This window comes from Tenebrio molitor, chromosome 1 (assembly GCF_963966145.1).
Source record: "Tenebrio molitor chromosome 1, icTenMoli1.1, whole genome shotgun sequence".
In the NCBI taxonomy this organism is placed as follows: domain Eukaryota; kingdom Metazoa; phylum Arthropoda; class Insecta; order Coleoptera; family Tenebrionidae; genus Tenebrio; species Tenebrio molitor.
In genome coordinates this window covers 47,706,285-47,728,929 of record NC_091046.1, presented here as the reverse complement: position 1 = coordinate 47,728,929, position 22,645 = coordinate 47,706,285, and the positions used below count along the sequence as shown (strand labels likewise).

Genomic DNA, 22,645 nt, shown 5'->3' with positions numbered 1-22,645 from the left:
AATAAGTCACAGGCACTTGACAGATTTTATCAAAAATTCATGATCAAACTCAAAAAATTTACCCACCAACCATAGAAATTTCGGACGGACCTGAAATTTGACTAATAGGTATACGATGTGAAATAGGCTTTAGGTGCTAGACGTATTAATAACCTCATTTTAATAATTTAATATCCACTATTGTCACATACGTACTATTGCGGGCAAAAAAAGTGGGACATCAACGTCATTGTCTTGACTTTTAATGTGAAATAACCCTTACCTAATTCTAACCCTACTTTGAATTGATTGACGTTGTCATTAAGTATTGTAGATTGTAGGGAATGATTGTAAGTAAGCACGTAGTGAATATTTATTTAATGTAAAGTTCCAATCAAAATCTACCTTTAGCAAAAGAAGATGGCATTTGGAAAAGGAAAATAGGAGTATAAAATAAATTTGTAAACTGTCAGCTGGAATAGGTAGTGTCAAAAAAAATGACAATAAAGCTTGAACTACATCGAATTTTTCAAAACTGACAGAAATTTGATGTCCCACTTTTTTTGCCCGCAATAGTACTATTCCGGACACGGAATCTTGGCCAACATTTTTTTGACATTTCTAAAAAAAATATGTAAACCAATCATTAGCGTCATTAATAAATGACAATTATTAAAAATCACTGAAGTTTTTATTGTGACATCAAAAAGCATTATCGAGTCAAAAGTTGGGTTATATTCAATAAAGGCCAGTTCACACATATTTGTCATAGCTGCCTCCGCAGCTGGGATTTACCCAACCCGTATGACACTGATAGATTAAAATAATTTTGACATTAGTAAAAAATAAGGTTAAACATCCTAAAGTTTGCTTTACAATTGAATGTCATTTATGTCACATTGACGAGTGACGACCAAAGTATATTTGGCCGCGATAGTACCTACACTTGTCATTCCGTTGACATGAGATGTAAAGCGACCCTTACGTATTCATAACCTCACTTTCTGCTATTACAAGACTTGTCATTTTGACACTGACTGACTTGCATGAAAACGCGCTTCTTTATTTCGTGCAACCTTAGAACAAGAATATTATTTGGATTTGCGCTTAATTGAAATAGGGTAGTGCATATTCGCAACTATTTTAATGAAGTATCATAATGACAAACTTTTGGATTTGGATTTCAGTTCCAAAATTGTTGCGCCACCTTGTTTAAAATTATGCAAATTTATTACTTCATTGGTGTTTAAAAAATCGCTTGCATTCAGCAGGATCTACAACTTCATCTAAAGATACTGAAAATTATCTGTTTCTTACTTACAAAGAAATAGTTAAAATTCCAGTTTGTCCTATGCAGGACGTTGAAAACAAAAATGATGAAAAATATGACTGGTTTTTGTGAACGGGATTTAACTATTAAAAATAGGTTAAAACAGCAATTTGTCCTGTAACTTCTTATGATACTTAAATAACGGGGGTATTTTACTATAATAATTTGTCCTATATAGGCCAAGTTTACTACTGCGATTGCTATGTTATGCCATTGATCGGGAGTTGCTTGTAATAAAATTTGTCGCAATATGAAGTGGAAGTAAATTTAGTTGTGTTTTAGCGCACAAGAGTTTTGGCGTGCCTCCGACCTATTAGAAACGCTCTTTGAAAAATACCCACTTATTGGAGTAATAATTGCAGACCGAAGTATGTCGTTTTGCAAATCCCGGAGTCGTGAACCGTGGAAAGCGTGCTGCCGACTTGATATCCTCATCGATAGCACTTTCTGGAACTGGTGCGTTCGTGCATGAAATGCGAAATTTCGTGCCGGTCGGGATAATTAAATCAATGTTGATCCGATTGATACATATTCAGGGAAAGGCGTCGACTTTTCAATCGTTTAATTACAGAAAAGTTACATGGTTAACAGGGACAAGGACAAGGACAAGGACAGGGACAGGGACAAGGACAAGGACACGGAGGGCAGCATGCTACTGGTGGCGGCGGACACGGACACGGACAGCACGGAACGGCAGGAGTGACGGGTACTATCGTACCCACCGGCACCAGAGGCGGAGGTCCTGGACAGATGGGCGGTGGACAGGGAGCCTGGGCCACCAAGGGCACGGCAGGACAACACACAGGAGGCGGACAACAAGGATCGCAACACGGAGCAGGACACGGACACGGACACGGACAAGGATCGCAACACTGGCCGCACGAAGGGGGACAGCCCCCGCACGGGGAGCACGGCGGACATGGCGGCAAACGGATGTAAGCCGGATAGCACTGGTACTCCTCCAAGTCCTTCGATCTGCCGTTGTAGTTCCTCCTGCCGAGATGCTTTCCGTTCGCGTACTGGCTGGGCCCGCAGCTGGGATCCGGCTTGGTGAGACACTCGGGGGCCCCTTGACACTCCGATCGGGGACAATCGTCCTGCAGCCCGTTCCTCTTCTCGCAGTCGCAGCCCACGTGGAGGATGCTGGCGCGCAACTCCCTCGACTTGGACCTCTTCAGATTACAGCACTTGGGTCGTCTGTAGCAAACCATCATCTGGGGAGGGTTGCAGGGGACGCACGGCTGCTCTTCTGGGCAGGGATTGCACACGGGAACGCACGGCGGTGGCACGGGGGTGCAAATGGGCAAGCACGGCGGTACCATCACGGGACAGCAAGGGGAGGGACAGCATACGGGAACAGGAGTGGTCGGCGGGGGGCAAGTGCCGGGACAGCAAGTCGGCGGGGGGCAGCACGGAGACGGACAACATGGCGCGGGAGAGCAGCACTGTGCGGGATTGACAATTGGCAGACAGGGCTTTGGGAGGGGATCGTAAATTTCTATTACCGGTCCCGTTGAACAGCAGGGGGTCCCGCAGGACACCGGCGGGCAGCACGGTCCTGGACAACAAGGAGCCGGACAACATGGCTCGGGACAGCATTTTTTATCGTCGATCTGGTCGACCAAGTCCTTGAGTTTGGTAAGGAGGGATCTTCTCTGTTGGCACTTTTCAGGGCAAACGAATACCATTTTTAAGGGGGTTCACTACTTGAAATTTTAACGCTCGACCGAAATTTACTTTAATTTTGAAGATTCACATGCCAAAGGGTCACAATTTTGAGAAAAAATACTTGTTTATGAATTTTGATTTGGTGTCAAGGGAACGGCATCCTACAAGATAGAGCGATTTGTCGAAAAAACTCAATAAACAAGGACATCTCGGACCAACGGAAATCTCTACTCTGGAGATGCTAAGAAGATTTAATCTAAGAAGATTTAAGAGAAGCTACAATTCAAAATAATTCTCTTCCTCCTCCTCCACTTCTTTCTCTTTGTTACTTAACACACCTTCAAGATGCTCAACTCCTCCAATTTGCTCTTCTTCCCCCCTTTCTTCTTGTTTCTCATAAACAGAAAAAGTGACACATTGAAAGAAGATATGAGTATGCAAGTGACAAAATAACTTGAAGCAATTCCAGAGTCCCACACTTCTGCATTTCTACAGCAGACTCTTCATCTCCATTGTTGCGGTCGCTCCTGATGAACCCTCCACCACGCTCCCATCCCATCATCTTGGCCCAGACCCACAATTACGCATTCTCCCTCCCATTTAGCCTCATCTCCGTAATTCCCGTACTTACGGTCTAATGAAGAACATTAAAATAATATCCACCCTGTATTATGTTCTTACGAAAAGTCCGTGGGCCGGTAATCGAGGCGTCACGGCCCTGATGGATAAAAAATAAACCGTAATTTCTTTTACACGATTTTACATAATGCGTTTTTAATACCTAGCCCACAGTGTAAAAATGCACCATCGAAGGCTTGCGCTAATAATTTACTTCCACGCAACGACCACTATCGAATCACAAGTTGGTGTCGGTCGGCACTATTAACAAACAATTAAGAGACCGATTACAATAATTTCTTCGGAAAGGCGAGCTGGGTGCATGCGACGTCCGGTTAACGTGGAAAAATCACAAGTAATGGACTGTCGCAGAGATGGAGGAAAAATTCGTCTCGATACCGATAGCACGCAGAGGCGGAGGAACGTCTAGAGAAGAAAGGAATCTTGATCAGTTAGGAGCTGGCAGGAATAAGCTACGCCACTGAACGCTGGAAACGTGCTCAGAATGTGCTTATTGTGTAAAGATAGCGTTTGAGTGACTCGTGCAAAAATACCATTGGCAGATATCGATGGTTACAAATACACCGCTGCAAAAGTGAATTGTTCCTTCTTTTTGGTGAGGTTGGCGATCGTTTGTTCCCTTCACAATAAGCTTTACGTCTTCGACGTGTCACGAAAAGCGGATTGATCGGCAACGTCTCGTCCAAAGAACCAACTCCCCTTTAAATCTCCAAGTCCGAATGGGCAAAAGTTAAAAAAATGTTATGCGTCGTTGAGGTTATGTTAAATGTCAAAGCAGATGCGTGCGAATCGAGCTGCAACGTACGTACTATCCTGTGGTGACTTTTCTTGCTTGCACAACAAGATGCATAAATGTGGCAGATGTTGGGCAATGGGATGACGTAAGCTGATCGTCGAAAACTCTTGTGTCAGCCGGAGACGACGTTTCGTGCATTTTCGAGTGAGTTATGACAATAACCCACCAACTCTTCAATTTGTGTGAATGTACACGTATACGCATATGTCATATTACCAACAGTCGGTGATAAATTGTAAAATTATTCTTATTTTATTGGCATGTGCAAAAACACATCCATAATAAACACCTGCGCCTCCTCGTTCTATTGAATTTGTACTTCCAAGCAGTCCATTTTAATTTACGACTCGCACTCGCACGATATAAGACACATCGTAAAAGAATTGCTTATTAAAATACCAAGAGGATAAGTGAATAAATGATGCTCTCATTAACATAATCCAGCGACCGGTTGCTCATTGAGCGGCTTATTTACTCACACCCGTCGGGGTAATCGACGTAATTGTGGTGGAATTATCGCGTCGACCACAAATTTAAGTGTAAATTCAGTTTGTGAAACAAGTTCGGACAGTCCAAGAGTGAAGACTTATTTGTGGTGTTCCAAAGTGAAGGCGATAGATGGGGGCGGAAAAAAGTAGAGTTTAAAATCGCGACATCGAGAGAATGGTCGCCACGGTTTGCGGATTTGTCACCAACAGAAAAAATTTCGAGGATGATGTGTGAAATATCTCAATTGAAGTGCATCACGTTTTGCACAAAATTGGAACAAAACATGTTATGATGAGTTGTAAAGGACGATTTATAGCGATTCGAATAGAATGAAAAGGTCTTAAAAAGTGGACACATCGAATCTGGAAAAGGCACAAACAAGAAGGATGTCGATCATTAGGGATTCCAGAGAAGCAAGCATGATGGATTATTATTTACCAAGAGGTCAAATCCTCATCGAAGAATATTAGGGAATCATTTGGGTGGACTCGACAGAGAAGTTCGTAGAAAGGGATCAGATGTGGCGAAGAAGATCTTGTCGAAGATCTCTACGAAGTGCTACCGTTCTTCTCAAAATATGCCCCCACTTCGGATTTTTTCCTATTTATTAACTTGAAAAGTTCTGTGGCTGAAATCTTCTGCAAATTAGGAAACTGTTGCAGTTATTGAAGAATATTTTGATGATAAAAGAAACTTCATTTATAGGGAGGAACAAATGCATTTGAGAGAGATTACATATCTAAAAAAATAAAATCAGTTCTGAAATCGTCTTTTGCTTCCTTTCATATGGGACCACGAAATTTTGAACAGTGTATAGTTTGTCCAGCGAGATATTGGTTGATATAAAAATGACTAAATTCTAGGTAGAGAAAGCAGTACCTAGCGCACGTAAAATTTAAAATATATCCTTCAAGCAGTAACGGTCTTGCCCTGAAATTATTATCTAATTCATGTATTCTATGCATTTTATAGTGTTGGGTTAATTTAATACAATTTAAAATCTCCCAATCTCTCGCTGGACGAAGTATACTGGTTTTTCTCTTTTTTGCACTTTGGACACTTTAAAATAGACTTATTTTTGTGCAACAGTGGGGGTATAAAAATAATGCTTCACAAACTAATAAATTTTAATACACCACTTCAAAAAAAAGTTCCAATACTTTGTATACCAGTTCCTATAATCTATTCATTTTGATTGTGACCACTCCCTAGTAACTTTTCAGTTGCTAGGTTATTGATAGGGAATTTTAGATAACACTAAATCCAGTCGCAGTTGGCAACACTCGGAGGCGCCATTTTGACAGAAACGTCACGCTCACAGAAGACAGAACGGAGAACGACTTGCGCAAACGTTTTTCGACGTACACTGTGCGCATATCTATAAAATTGAGTTTTGGTACAAAATTTTAGAATTCAAAAAGAAAATGCCACGTCGTCTTCTCAAAGTTGGGACCAAACGGTTAATACTGACTTGTTTCGAGACGTTTATTGAAGCCAACGGGAAAACAACTCACAAAGACGAACATCACCAATAAAGTTAACTCTATTTGTGCTTTTTTGCTGTACATTTTGGCTAGTAAGTGTTGTAGTTTGATACCTTCTGCCTTTTCATCCCCTGGTAATCATTTTTTTGAACTTTCTGTCTGATTAGTTTTTATCTGAAAATATTTGTATTAATCAATGCTAATTGAAAGTTCTGATCACCTTTATTAGTCCCAGGCATTTTTCGCGTTTGTCTTACTGCCAAATGACCATTTCCTTCGTTCTTCATTAATATCGAGAATTGCATAAGGTGATTTCGAAGTTTTTACGTTAAATAATCTGTGCCTGGATATAACCCCACTTTTCAACAGACGTGATCACAGAATCAGACAGACGTTTTTAGTTTCTCCTACTTCAAATATTGATTTCCGTTATTACTATTGATAAATACATTAAAATCATTGCTTTACTACCATGGTCAAGTTTTGACAATTCTGACATTTTCACATCATGTTCACACCACACAAATATTTGGTGTAAAACGTATGCAGCACCGTTATCTCTGGCAGCACACAGCTAAACTGCGCCTACTATGTTTTTCGTTGTGGTCACAATCAAAGTGAATAGATATTAGTTCTTGTATTCTTTATATCGCACATTCAAATGAGATCCTGGGCTGGGAAGGCGTTGGAAACCGTCAATTGTTGTGCTTTTTTAAAGCGTAGATTAATTGGAGCATGTTGACAATTAACCTAAAATTTAGAGTGAAAAAATTTTTCTTTTTTTTTCTTTCTTTGCAATGTTTTACATCCAAATATAGAATAACGTAAGCAAATATCTAAGGGCTCCCTTTGCTGAAAACAAACATGTTCACTTATGTCCCGATTAAACATAAACAAATGTCATTCGTGTCAAATGGCGGCAAATTCAAACTTTACACCGTTCTAAACGGTTTATTTTTCCAACGCCTACTCAGCCCAGGATTTCATTTGAACGCACAATACTGTTGTGAGAAAACAGAAGAAAATCTCTAGGTGTAAGTTTTATCAAGTGGTACTAAATAGTATTCTCAACTTCCAAAATCTTGCCAAAAAGGGAAACAAGAAGAAAAATTATTTTGTAAAAAAAAGTTTCTCAAGCAGGTGTATTCCTTGAGAGGAAAAATATGAAACCAATAAATGTACTCATTTCAACATGATGACTTGCCTTTTAGCTGGTTGCACAATGACTTTAGAAAATTAATGCCAGCTATTCATATTTTAAAGTTTTATCGTGAATTTTTTTCGTGGTGATTTAATGTTACAGAGACAATGATGTTGCAAAAAATTATGCATGTAAGTTGTGCATAAATGATTTTTTACGTGTTGTACTCGTGCGTGTAGACCTCCCACTTATAAAAAAGTGATGTTTTATGCAATTGTTGCTGTATTAACCATTAAAAATCTTTATTCCTTTGGCAGACATGGATAAGAGACACTTATAAATTTGTCTACTCTCCATTAAATAAAATATCAAAATATCTTCGTTCAGAAGACTTTAATTGGAGGAATTAACAATTAGAAATCATTGTTTATCTAAATGCATTTGCTTACATTCTATGTTGCATAATTTTTAATAGAATAAGTATGGGAGAGAGAAAAAGAAATTTGAGACATACTTTTTGTAATTTTTTTCCCGAAGGAATTTAAATTTTTGAAAAAATGTCACCCGCCCACTCGGCCCGCTTCATTTTTCACCTTCACCATCGCAAACTTATCCACCTTTCCGCTTCATAAGTATGTAAATTCTGCGTTACGACTCAAGGATAGCGCATGGTACCGCGACTCTTTCAAACGCATCAACTCCTCATTTATATTTGGAATTATGTAACAAACGCCTTCATCTTTTTTGCCTTATGAATTAATTTTCTGGTGCCCAACTACCATACATATTGCATGAAGACGAGCCTCTTTCACGATCCGCGCCGCTAATGGCCGTTCTCCATGAAGAATCAACGCTCCAGGGGCGCCTCGTCGCATCCGTCCCCGTCGCGACCCCCGCAGTACCCCGCCTTCGTCCTCCCTGTCAAAATTTTTGGCGAAGCTCCGGGTCGAGCCGCGCCGCGAGCGTCAGCTCCCCGGATCTGGGGTCCGGGCGGGCGGCCTCGATTTTCCCGGAGCCGGGGCCCACGCCGCCCATGGAAAATCCGGTGGCGTCACACATCGTCGTGCGTGTTTCCGGTTAGGCGCCGGGGCGGGCCCCACGCCCTAAGCCGCCAAAGCTCCACCCTTTTCGGCGCAATTTTCATAACGCCAAAAATGGACGTCAAAACTGATAGGGCTAAGTGCACATTAACATACTTTTTATCCGGCCGAATGTGCACGGATTATTCCGGTTTTAATGAGAATTGTGCGTTTGAAACGCAGGTTTTCTTGTCGAGATACTCGCGATTGATAGGATTGTATCAATTTTCGGGGATTATTTCGAAGGGGGATAAATGACACGCGACGGCGTTTCAATTTTTTTACCATGATAACGCTGCAGCTGTACACTTTTTACCTAAAACTTGAGAAGATACCATCTCGGGGAATTTTTTATGGGGAAATTAACGGATATCTGGAGTGTTTCGTGTGTTCCAGAACACAATAAAACCAGATCGGGGGCGCTTTTACGTGTTTTTCCCCAAAGTATGTGACGATTAATTGCGAGAAATAGTTTTCGGCGAGAAAGTTCAAAAGGAACAACAAACTACGAGATTATCACGCGGATTTTAAGTTTAAAGCAATTCTTCAAATCGAGATTGTTGTTAGTGCTGTAAAACAAAAATTAAAGCACGTGCTTTGACACCGTTCTTTTGCTCGAGATTTTTCATGTTTTTTGGTCACACGAGATTCGTTTTTTCGTCAGAAACAAACAAAAAATTTGTCTTCAAGGTCGAGTCAACATAAAATTGTAATAAAAGCCTGGAGACGGTTTCTTGTGGAACACCAGAACTCAAATGAAATCCTGGGCTGGGAAGGCATTGTTGTGCTTTTTTACAGCGTGGATTAATTGGAGCATGTTGACAGCTAACCTAAAATTTAGAGCCAAAAAATCTTTCCTTTTTTCTTTCTTTGCAATGTTTTACATTAAAAATAGAATAACTTAACGATTCTTATTCTCGAAACAAATATCTAAGGACACCCTTTGCTGAAAACAACATGTTCAATAATGTTTCCATTAAATATAAACAAATGTTATTCGTGTTAAACGGCGGGAAATTCAAACTTTACACTGTTATAAACGGTTTAATTTTTCCAACGCCTACTCAGCCCAGGATTTCATTTGAACGCGCGATATAAAGCTTCACAGCAAATCTACTCGTAGGAATAATAATGGTGACAATGATATTTTTTAATTTTGCTGACATTTCAGCTAGTTGCCTAAGAGATTTAGTCGTAAATTCTTGGTACAAAAACGCTAATAAAAGTTTATTAGCAGTTGGCTATGAAATTTGCCACGTACAGTATAAATAACGTAAGTGTACCGTACTAAAGATAAAGTGATTTGATTACTTGGTTGCCTAAAATACGGGGTTTTGATATAATGTAATTTAAATTTAAAAAAATTCGTGTTTAATTCATTAAAATTTTATTGAAGCATGATTAAAACAAAAACATGGCACAAAAGCTTGACTACTATTTTTCTCTTATTTTAAAAATATTTTGCCACGTTGTGGATTGTGCTCTAGTCAGCTTGATCAGAGTGACCTGTCAAATTTACAAATCCAGAAGAAACGTGCCCACAATTTTTGCCAAAATGAAATTTTCTGAGACCGATCACATCTGGAATTGTTCTGTTGTCCTTGTGGCACTCCCTGTCTGCATAAATAATTTTTTTAATTGTTTAATGGTCTGGTGGCTGAAATTATGACAATTACTCCAATTACAGGTCATTCTTGAGCACGCAACAATTTCCATATTGGCCTCCGCCCAATATCCATATTATTGGAGTTTGTGTCGTCTGGCGCGATCGGCGATTCTTATCACCGCGAAAGGATGTCGGACATGTGATAACACGTCTTCCGTGCGACTCTTGCAGCGTTCCTCCACACCTGTCCCCGATAAAAACGCACTCGGTGGATCGCGTGTCGAAGACGTCCAAGGGGGGCCAATTAATTTCGGAAATCTCGGACCGGATTAATTGTAATTTATTCGGGGTCTAATGACTGTAATTTGGACGGGGTCGGAATTCTTCAAATTGTCGAGGAGCCGATGAGACGACAAGACCGGAAGCTATTAGGGAGAAGAATGAGCCAGCGACATGATCTGCGAACAGCAGAGGTATAATACCTGATGGGCGAGCTTTGTGGCCTGCCTGTCAACAAGGGTTGGAAGCGTGGTGGTTGACAGGACTCGGGGTAAACGGTAAAAAAAAGTGTCTTCGGGAGGGCAAACTGGGTAATTCGAGCTTTAAGAAGTTTCAAGTTTCATTCTTGAATGAATTCCTCGGTTCAACCTACCAGAAGAAGTCTACAAGTACCTAGTTTTTTCTTTTACAAAAGCTTTCTCTTTGAAGCTTCTTCAGTTCTGTGAAATTACCAGAAAATGTCTTCTTTAAGGGGGAGCCTCGAGGACAACAGATTGTCGCCCAGACTGTCCCATTATGGGTCCCACACCGTCTTGACGTATTAGACCAAAATAGAGTTGTCACGCCATCAGTAAATCAGACCGGTGGAAAAATATTTTCTGTGAAAGTTTTAATTCCTCAGGACGTAAATCATCCACCACCTAAGTGTGTAGTTAAAAAATGAAGAAAATGAAATTCGGCACGATCATCAACACTATTAGCATAATTACACTTTACACACCATTTTTCCGGTTAATGGCCATCAGTAATTGCAGATTAATAACGAGCAAAACACCGAATTTACACGTTGAGAGGCGTGATGGCTGTTAAAAAATTATTTTTTAGCAGAATTTGGTCGTTTAGCGAAGCGGAATAAGTTTCCATCAAATAAACAATTTTTCTAGAGGCAACACGCAAACTAATAGTTAGAAATGTTAATAGAATTTGTCGGTTTAATTTTTTTGTGGCTGAAGAATTTAAATGAATCATTTGGAAAAAACTGCGTTATCGGTGCGAAACGGAAGCTTGAACTTTTCACTTAATCGAGTGTTTAAATTAAAATGAGTTTTTCAGAGAATGAAAAGTGTCAAGGTTTCAGAGAACTGCTGACGATAGTTATTTATAGTGAGAGTGAGGAAAGCTTTCGTTCACGCGAATTGCGTGTTCGCTTCGTGGAGGATACAATTCAAGTGAACGAAAGCGGCCTTAATCTCGAGTACTGTATTTGGTTTTGTTGAATACCGCCTTAGAAAATGAGTCTTTGTAACTTTGTATTCAAACTTTAAAATAAAAATAAATCACATTTTTGGATGGATCTGTTGCTATGGAAAAAAATTAAATACAAAATAAACAACGTCTGTAACGTCAATAAAGTGGTTGTGGATGATGAAAAGTTATACAGGGTGTCGCAAAATTAACGTATTCCAAGTCGGGGGTCTTGGAGGGAAAAATTTCAGGAATCTTTACAAAGATATATGGGTCTGAAGGTTCAAACTTTTCATCATGTTTTCTTCAAATAAAAAATATAAATGGTTGACATTCATTTTGAAATATGGTGAGGATGATTATGTAAAATATTAAAATATAAATGAAAAGACATTTCTTGAAAAAACAGCTTTATCTCGAAAAAATAAAAGTTTTATTTTTCCAATTTTTACTTGGTCAACATGTCCCCTACTAAGTCCCGAACTCGGAACACGATAATTTTAAGACACCTGTATGTTCCTGATGATGTCTAGAAAGAGAAAAGTGCCGCGGAGTACCAAATGTTGCCTAAAAAATTGGAAAAAATCACGAGCAAATGAAAACCAGCGAGTGAAAGACAGCGAGCGAAAAACGATGAGCGAAAGTGAAGTGAACGAAAGAGAAACCTTCACCAGTATGCATACAGACTCACTTTCTAGGGAGGTGTCGAACAAGATTGTTTTGTTGGATTTTTTAACAAAATAATTCTTTCAAGAATTACGTAAAATATATCTTGCCAAAGCTTTCTTTTGAATGTTTTTTTTGTAAATAAGCGCAGTAAAAGGCAGAAATAAAATTTTAAATATGTTTCTTGAGGGTTCTACTTGTGATAAAGCAAGAATATAATTTTCTTCTAGGTCTAGTCTTATTCCACAATATAGAAACATTTATAATTGAAGAAATATTTGGGCCAATGATTTGGAAAGCTTTCGAGTTCTTTGGAAAAAAAAGAGCAAGATCTGGCGAATAAGGGGGTTTGAAACCAGCATCATCTCCTTTTTTTCTCTTCTTGATAGCATTGCATACATAATTGCATAATTTTGACGATTTCTCGATTACAACTATTTCGAGGTCACTTCTTCGCTCTGTTGGGTGAAATCGAGCAGTTGTCAGTCGTCGGCGAAACTCGTTGGCCTGGCAAATACTGCTAGCCCGCGGGGGTGTCCAATCATCTGCCGGGCAATGTGCACTTCCTTATAGAGAATGGTCACCTCGGACTCAATTAACATGACTGCCACCTGTCTCATTACAAAGTCAATGTGTCAGGGAGACACTTCACCTGCTCGTCTTGCTCGCCGTCGATCGCCTAATGGACGCCCACTCAACGGTTTAACTCGTGTAAAACGATCCTCGATCCGATCACCAATTAGGACGACAAATTACACGAATTACGCGAACAGGAGGGGTACGAGAACGGCGCGCTGCGGAGATCCCGCCGACTGGATGACGCCCGCGAAAAAGTGTGAGAGAGGTCGAGGCTCTCACAATAGTAGCGTAAGTAATTAAATTAGGCGAGATTTGCATATCAGTCGTAAATTTACCAGGATGAGGTTCTTGCTCCCGACGATGAGTCAGTCGGCTTCGCTGCGCGATTTTCAAAAAGCGAAGAGCTTACCGCAAGGAGCCGCTTCGGTACCGATTCTCTTCGCCCAAAATCCACCCCGTTGGGATTTTTGCGTTTGTCTGAGAGTAGGTGCCAAGGAATCTCGCCCAAGTGTCCATAAACGACGGCCTGGAGCTCCAACGGATTGAAACATTGCAAATAATTAAAATGCAATAATCCGTTGAATCCGGAGCGGCGCTTGAGTTATGGCTCCGGTTCGTTTCCACACTTTTATCCCGGATTAATAAGGCGGGCAAATTGCATTTTCTCGCCGCCGCCATAAATTCCGCCCCTGTCAAACACCATATTAAAGTGCGTTAAAACAGATACACAAACGAGCCTTTAATGGCTGTTCTTGTGAGCCTCCGCGGCTGAGTTACGATCCGACGTGTTTTATTCCTTCCTTCCGTTAATTCGAAACTTGTCCCACAATTATCCTGCGACTTAACGATCACCGTCGGAATTTATGTCGGCCGGTGGCGGCGGTTTTTTAATTGAATTATCGCGCTCTAAATGATTTTTTCAACACATGTTGAGGACCAAGCGCAGATACGATCTGGCTCGGCCCTCATCAATCAATCCCCATGCGAGCCATTAACAACCAAACGAAGATTCTTATTTATCATCGCTAATTGTACCTGACGGCTCGACGGGCCCGGTCCTGGAACTTCAAGAAGGACTTTCGCTCCCTGAAACGCTCCAAATGTTGTAATTACCGGCCTTTATTTACGCCAGAGCCCGGACTCGCCTCCGCTAATTATCACATTCGAGCCACTCAATCATGCTCGCGCCAAAGCAGGTGAAAAACGAAGAAATTTGGGAAGTGGAAGAAAAGGGGAAATCTTCACAGGCCCCAGAACTGAAAGTAAATTGTTTCTGTCCAAATAATGATTAATTATTATTATTATTATTATTATGTCCACCATACTTATCTGATTTTGTTCCTTGTTAAAAAAAATCAATAAAAGAACAAGAACATAACACTGCTTTTTGAATTTGAATTATGTAAATGTTTCCATTGACACTCTAAATTTTGACCTCTGGCAACGACCCAGCCAAACATTGACTGCTCCAGATATTGCTTAACTCCACTGATCTAATCATTATTATTAAAAATATTTAAAAATCGTTCAAAATAAATAGTGAAGTTGTTTTTTTTCTAACATTTTTGAAGCGCCTGGAAAAGGGGGCACACCTCGGGCTGCCCCGGCCCCTTCCCTCGAAATTTTACGACTCGTGCTTTACAATTATTACCCAATTAATTAAACGCTGGAAACTAATTTAATGTAAATTAGTGGAGTTGAAACGGATTTTTTTACAATGTAGCCATAAAATTAAAATGTGTGCAATAATAGTAATGGCGCGGCTCGCATGTCATACACCCATTACGGTCATGTTTTGAATCGGCATTAACTAGATGCCCATTTCCATAATACATCATCCGGAGCATCTGTGAGACCTTGAGGCTCGATTGCTCCCATCTCTATTAATCATCCGGGCACCGAAAAGTGGACGTTGGATGTGTTCCGGAGCGGAGTCAAAAAGTTGATTCAATTACGCAGAAGTGGATTTTTTTGTGGGAAAATGCGGTGGATATGCGTGCGGTTTTATGTAAAACAGTAGGTACGTTTAATATTTATGTGATGGAAGCGGCGTTGTGTTGGTAAAAATGGGAACTGTCGATACCATCGTAAGCTTCTTGAGAGCACAATTTGTTGGAATTTTTTCTATCTCTATACAATAAAGTTTATGATAATTAATGAAAATTAACACAAAGCCCCTGATTACCATACGAAATAAACTCGGAACTCGATGATAACATTAGCCCGTGAATTTATTAATATCTAATTTACCATTCTTACCAGTTACAAATTGTACCATAAAGCCTTAATACGGCACCATAAATGATAATTAATTTCGAATTTGGACGTCGAAATTTACATTCGAGTCGAGATCACAATCGTCGGAAAGGTAACAGACCGGTGGTCGGTCTGGATGCGTTAATACCCATCCTGCATCGTGTGAAGTGACATTGCTTCTGCCTGATCTGGTGCGGCTTGAGAGCGATTGGAGAGCGACCGCACCGATCGCGGTAATTAATTAAGGCGATTATTGTGACACGGCGAACTAATTGAAAGGATTGCGAATCGACAGCAATTAGGTGTTTAATCGCAAATATAATTTAACAAGATTTATGAGGGATCGGATCGAATTAATTACCGTTTCGAGTCGGCTTGACTAAATTTAGTTCTCAAAAAGATCGGAGAAAAATCCGGTCTTGATGACGATAATTAAATTGGGAGTTTCTAATTGAGGATAAGTTATGATTTACGACGTTTTTATAAATGTGGCTGGAAATTGTTCAGGAGTAGCCATAAATTTTATTAAGAAATGCTTTTACGCTCGCTCGTAAAAAACTATCTGAGAAATTTTATCTGGGGGTCAGGTTTCGACTTTTATTTATGTGGATTCGTGGCCAACAGCTAGAAGTATAAATGGAAATTTGTACGGATTGCTAATTGGATTAGGCAGGCGGGCCCTGAAACGTGACCCTCGGCGAAAGGTGGAATTCGAGGAGGATCGACAAAAAATGGGAATGGTAAATAAGAATCGATTTGTTTCACAAAGCAAGTGTTCATTCTAAGGAGTAAATCCAACTAAAAAAAAATTCCAGTTAAGCTGGAAGGCGTTGGAAACCGTTGTGCTTTTTTAAAGCGTAGATTAATAGGAGCGTGTTGACAGCTAACCTAAAATTTAGAGCCACAAAAACTTTCTTTTTCCTTTCTTTGCAATGTTTTACATTAAAAATAGAGTAACTTAACGATTCCTATTTTCGAAGCAAATATCTAATGGGACCCTTTGATAAAAACAAACATGTTTAATTGTGTTCCGATTAAACATAAACAAATGTCATCGTGTCAAACGGCGGGAAATTTAAACGTTACACTGTTCTGAACGGTTTGCTTTTTCCAGCGCCTACACAGCCCCGGATTTTATTTGAAGACAAAGCGATAAAATTTGGAATTTAGAAAATTCGAAAAGACAATTTGGAAAACTGCTCTTTTATTGTCACGCCATTTATGCAGTTTTTTGAACGGCACTGTATCTAAATAAAAAATGAACAGATGAAATTCCAAATTATGTATACTGGGTGATTTTTACTATTCTACTTGAGTGAAAACAACTATCTGGCAGATAAAAATTATATTCTTCTTTTGGATTTTGAGTGTATGGCATTCAGGGTGAGGCTTTGTATCTAGTATTCTCAAAAAAATCTCAAATTTTCAGACCCATTTCTTTCCAAATCTGAAGACAGAAAAAGAAATCACTGAATTTTCTTTATTTTTTATAACAATTGTATACTTTGTGATTTATGTTGATCCTTATCAAATTAATTCCAGCTTTCACAGCTTCGTTGATAACTAAAAAAAAAATGTGTTGAAACCTATCCCAAAACCCTTAAATTCCCTTTATCTCCGCCCTCTGTGCCATAATTCAAATCGCATTTCTCTCCGGCAATTTAATAAAAAAAAATTCCGTGATCGGCGAGCATCAGTCAAACCCGTCGCTTGTCCAAGATGCACCGATAATTAAAAAATATTATAACACACGCCCGTTACTCCGGCTCCACACGAAAATTTCGTATTTTTGCGATCGCTATCGGCCAAATATGTAATTCGGACACGAATGGAGCAAATATGCATAGGTGAGCCCGATCGCAGATAGCGCCGAGTTGCTTGCACAACGCATTACTGCAATGCGTCTTCTGGCGGCATAAAACTTCTAGATTTATGCACATATTATGTACCGACATCATTTAGTGCGGGGACGGGGTAGATTACGCCGCCGACAAAATTTTAATTGCGATTATTAAATGGGATCGATGCGAATTCATCGCCGGTGCATTCGTTTCTCGCAATTAACGATGCAACGGCTAAGCGAACGTTAGGGAATTTAAACGAACAAAAATTTATTGGCGAACGTGCAGATAAAGCCGCATAGAGGAGATGTCTTCCACAGATATTGGAAACACTTAACAATAAAATACAGATTGTTGAGTGCTTCTGGTAAGTAGCAGTAGCAAACAACTATCAAGTTCTTACAGTCCAGACAAAATGAAATTTTATTTGCACTAACTACAATTGGAAAAAAATGACTGGTATCAATTAGGTTTTGTTGCGATGTGGCGGTGGAAAAATTAAACCGTTTAGAACAGTGTAAAGTTTGAATTTCCCGCCGTTTGACACAAATGACATTTGTTTATGTTTAATCGGGATATAATTGAACATGTTTGTTTTCAGCAAAAGGTGCCCTTAGATATTTGCTTCGACAATAGGCATCGTTAAGTTGTTTTATTTTTAATGTAAAACATTGCAAAGAAAGAAAAAAAGAAACATTTTTTTGGGTCTAAATTTTAGGTTAGCTGTCAACATTCTCCAATTAATCTACGCTTTAAAAAAGTACAACATTGACGGTTTCCAACGCCTCCCCAGCCCAGGATTTCATTTGAAGATTGGTTGGTTGATGACTAGAAGATCTGTTGATCTAGCTGCTCATAATGATCTAAAATAATTTGAAGAAGAGAATCCAGCTGTAAAAATAATTTGCATTTTTTACTGCAGCAACTTCCGTGGGAAGCTCACGTCTGCCACCTGGTCAGCTTTCCGATCAGTCCTCCTGATCTCGTCGACCGATGGAGCAATCAAGTTTTCAAAATTAGTGAAAAGTACTTTGTGCGCGAAAGTCGGTAGCCGACACTGCGCTCCCATAAAGAATCTCCTTAATAAGCACCTGTCTCTTGTGTTTTATTAACTAGACCAGTTAAGATATTCAGCTTGCACGATGAACCCGATTAATCTCGTGGAACACCTGCAATTTTTCGCAATTAATTTACGCGAAATGTCAAATTTTCCCGCACACAAAACACACTAAATTCCCATCTGCGCTTCTTTTGTGTGGGCCACGGAGGATGATGTACACGCATGGACGGTATCAGCGGCTGTGATCTTACATCCGCCAGATCTCGATATGATGTTTCAATTATGCTCGACTTATCTCCTGGTGGATGTTTGCGGTCGGCCTGAATGGTCGAAGGCGATGTCCTGACAGTCGACACGACTGTTATTATTCGAACGTCACAGGGGCATCAATCATCCTGCAGGGACGACTGGCAGGAGGCAGAACGGTGGCCAAGGAGCAGGAGGCAAATTAACGACGGTGCGGCAAAAAGTGGATATGGGTACAATAAACTAGTCGCGAGCGTGTGGCAAGTCTAATTAATTATAAAAAAAATTCAAAAAATATATAAATATGTATGGACTAGGGAAAAATTAAATAAAGAAATTTAAATAACTAAATTATTGTTTTATTACCTCAATAAAATGTACTGCAGATAATTGGAACACTTTCAAAACAAAAGAAAATAAAATTACATACATAACAGATGTTTACCAACAATGAGGTATGAATGTTAAAATTGGAATAATTCAAAAACTAATAATTTAATTAATAATGTACAATAATAATAATAATGTATTGAAAAGTATTTCCGCCTAGGATATAAGAAAAAAATGCCATCACAATTTTACTAATATCACAGTTTGATATTTATTTTAACAAAAAATAGCAATCATTGTTCTCTTTGACCATGTCAAAAATAGATGTAAAGTTAAATTTTCTGTGAAGATAACAACAGGACAAGTTAGGTGTAAACGAATAAATAACGTTAAAAAAATATAGAAGAAGAATATAGAAGAAATAGAATATAGGAGAAAAGTTATAACTACTACGTTCAACTTTGTTGCTTCACATTATTTCCAAGGTAATCAGTGATCGATTAAGTTATTTGTTGCGTCGGTGCAAATTGCTGGGAGCCTTCGCCACCAAACCTCCCAGACCTGCACCACTCTGCGGTTGGAAAGCAACCATTCTAGTTTGAGTAGTTCTCGCGTGCCCAATTCCGGCCAAATCCATCACCACTCCTGCGATATCCCGTCCACGCTTCACCAACATGTTAATTCCCTTAATTACGACACTCGATGGTGTTTTCCCCATCATTCATAATTACACTTTATTAAAAGCATAATTTATAGTGTGAAAAATGATGTTGATATTCGATAGGGAATTATTTTTTATATTTGCTCCGGCTTACTAATTTAACGATATTAATCGTAAACGTGCATGACGTCGGTCGGAGTTTTTTCTTCGCGAATTTGCATAAATTGTCCATCTAGGTTATGACGATTTTTGCCGAGGAACAGGACAAACGCGACGTGACGGATGTCCTGTCGGAGCCGCTCGTCCAATATGCAGCCGAGCCGTTGCAATATAATGCAACTTTGCGAGTTGTTTACGGCCTGGTTTGATGTACGGCAAGTGGTCATACCATCCAAGAAGAAATTTGCATCGGGAGTGCACGCAGAATGGAAACGACCGCGGAGGGCCAGCGGCGGGGACCCGCAGGACCGCCACGCGAGACTCCGCAGGAAGAATCTCGTCTGGATTTGGTGGTTTGGTCGCCGCCCCTGACTGTTGAGCTTTCGAAACCTGCTGAAATTTTCCCTGCAGTGCACGTGGCGCACACAATAAACGTCCATAATTCGGGATTTATTGCCGCCAGTTGATGTCGGTTGCGATAAGCGAAATTCCGTCAAAAACGGCACTAAGTGCGGCATAAATCCGGCGAGTTTCTCGATATAAATTATCGGCCGATCCGAGAACGTGTTCCTGCTAATATGGGTCACGAAAATCGTGACAATATTCAATCTAGCATGAAAACGATCTCTTTCGTTATCCGACCAGATTATGGGTCAGTTTATCACGGCATGTATGGTCTTCGTGGACTCCTTAAAACTTAATCTTTATTGTTCGAGAACACTTTTCCAATAGTGATTAGGTGGAATGTGAGCTTGATGGAGGTGTGGTCGGGTTGATAGCTTCATTAGCGTTTTTAGAGGGGTTGTTTCTAAGCGGAAAAGTTCAAATAACGCCCACTGAAGGAGCTCGACGGAGATTTAACATGGCTCGACACGCATGAAGAAGTGGATGGATAGAGGCAGTGGGGGAAACATCAAAGAAAAAATTATTTTTGTTTAAACACGTCTCAACAGAACAAGGAGAGAATATTTCAAAAGAATTACAGTTTTTTTTTAAATTGGTGAAAGAATTGTGGGCTCTAGGAGGAGTTACAACTGAACAACTGAACGCTGATTGAAAAATAGAAAAATCGTTGATTCGTTTGAAATCATTTTGCATTTCTCCACTGTGAATGCTTTGATATTCTCAAGATTTTAGGTCTTACAAAGTATTGATTTGAGTGAATAATCAGAGAACAAACAAATGTAATATGTGGGACACCCTGGGTGAAGGATGTTGGGAGTGTCCCTGTGGTTAGTCAACGTCAGTTTCAACGCAGTAAAAAGTAATTGATGAAGCAAAAGCCCAAATGAAGGAGGGTCTTGTATTTTTAAATTTTACTTTCTAGTTTGTTGAAATGAAATCCTGGACTGCGAAGGCGTTGTTGTGCTTTTTTAAAGCGTAGATTAATTGGAGCATGTTGACAGCTAACCTAAAATTTAGAGTAAAAAAAAATCTTTCTTTTTTTCTTTCTTTGCAATGTTTTACATTAAAAATAGAGTAACTTAACGATTCCTGTTCTCGAAGCAAATATCTAAGGGCACCCTATGCTGAAAACAAACATGTTAAATTATGTCCCTGTTAAACATAAACATTCGTCTCAAAGGGCGGGAAATTCAAACTTTACACTGTTCTAAACGGTTTACTTTTTTGAACGCCTACTCAGCCCAGGATTTCATTTGAACGTATCTAGCTACTTATAATTGAAATTTTTTAATAAACAATTGTCAAAACGTTATCATGTTGGTATGACCCAAACAGTGATTTTCATGATAATACGATTAGTCACACTGAGTGTCAACATTTTTTAAATCTAACTGAGCCTGCGCCCTGACGAGCGAGACTTTATTTCAAATTCGAAAATTATTTCCGCTGATTTCTAATTAAATTTGTTTTAAAAATGAATTCGCGGAAAACAGGTCCGGGAAGTGAAATAAACATAACCTTAACTATGATTTGGTGTCAAATTGTTATACAGCTGGTCCATATGTGCACATTTTGGGGTGATACAGAGTGGTTTTTTACTTAATTTTGACACTGACAATTGTTTATTAAAAAAAATTCACTATACCTGATTTTTAATAAGAAATTATGAAATTATTTTTGATCATTGGGGTAACAAATTAAGGAATTATTGTTCGCAAGAAATGATAAATACTTAAAATACTATTTATTGATTTGATATGTTTATCCCGAAGAAGTATGTAGTTTATTGATTTTTTGATGATTTTGCTTAATAAAAGGATTTTTCTGTTCTTCCTTAGTTGAGTACACACTCAATATTTGTAATATTTTTTCTTGTCGTTCTCAGTGATTTCAATTTTTTAAATCGTATAAATTTCTCGTAATATTTTTAGTTTATTTGCTAAACACTCAAATGTACGTTTCAATTTACATTATTTTATAACTCATTTCATTACATGAAATTCTTTCAATATCTAGTTTGTCTTATGTTGTTCTTAAAAAATTGAAATTAATCAAATAATTGTCTAGGAAATCTTCTCAATGTATTTATCTTAATTTATTCGAAAATTTTTAAGTCGAATATCCATGGTAAAACCATTAACTTCTTCAGTTCAAATTCAGTAAAATGATGCAGAACAAGATAAGAACAGAGAAAAAAATTCAAAACTGGCCTAACTTTTTTGAAAAAAATATCAATTTAAACACGCGAATTCAGGACAAAAATATCAAAAAAATTTCGTTTTAATCAAATTTTTTCGGATTTTCTTGTGTCATTTTTTTCTATTAGTATTTTGGAAATCATACATAGATACTTGAAGATCAGGGTGAGCTTTTTGGGTGAGAAATTAATTAAAAAATTAAACAAAAACGATCGAAAAATCATAATGAAGAAGACAAATTCTTCTGTTCTATTTCTCTATTTGCTTGTTGAAATTGTTCAAATATAAAAATGTTCTAGGGAGAAGCTATTTATTATCTTGGTGTAAACTCAATCAAGAAATTAGTCGGCTTATTCTTAAGTACAGGGTGAGCGAAATTCGATGTCTCAGCTCTATTCACCGAATTTTTTTCCCGAGAAACATACCTACATTTTGGCATATTTAAAAAGAGCTAATTTTTCTGAACACATTTTGTAAAGAAAAACATTTTCTATCTTTTTCCGTTAAAAAATTATAAGCAAATTTATAAAAAAAAAGTATTAACAAAAATTCGCAATCGTCACGATTTA

General features: G+C 38.8%; 1 protein-coding gene and 1 long non-coding RNA gene across 2 annotated transcripts; one reads left to right on the top strand and one right to left on the bottom strand.

Moving 5' to 3' along the window:
* The first annotated feature begins 193 nt into the window (after positions 1-193).
* Positions 194-504, top strand: LOC138141035 (uncharacterized). Its single transcript, XR_011162938.1, has 2 exons — positions 194-329; positions 391-504. It is a non-coding gene; the product is annotated as an uncharacterized lncRNA (long non-coding RNA).
* A 1,352-nt stretch (positions 505-1,856) lies between these two features.
* LOC138141072 (keratin-associated protein 9-1-like) lies at positions 1,857-3,143 on the bottom strand. The gene is made up of 2 exons (XM_069061788.1): positions 2,815-3,143; positions 1,857-2,754 (listed from the first exon to the last, which is right to left on the bottom strand). The coding sequence occupies exons 1-2, from the start codon at positions 2,995-2,997 to the stop codon at positions 1,894-1,896; spliced, it is 1,044 nt and encodes a 347-aa protein (XP_068917889.1). The 5' UTR covers positions 2,998-3,143; the 3' UTR covers positions 1,857-1,893.
* Between the last annotated feature and the right edge of the window lie 19,502 nt (positions 3,144-22,645).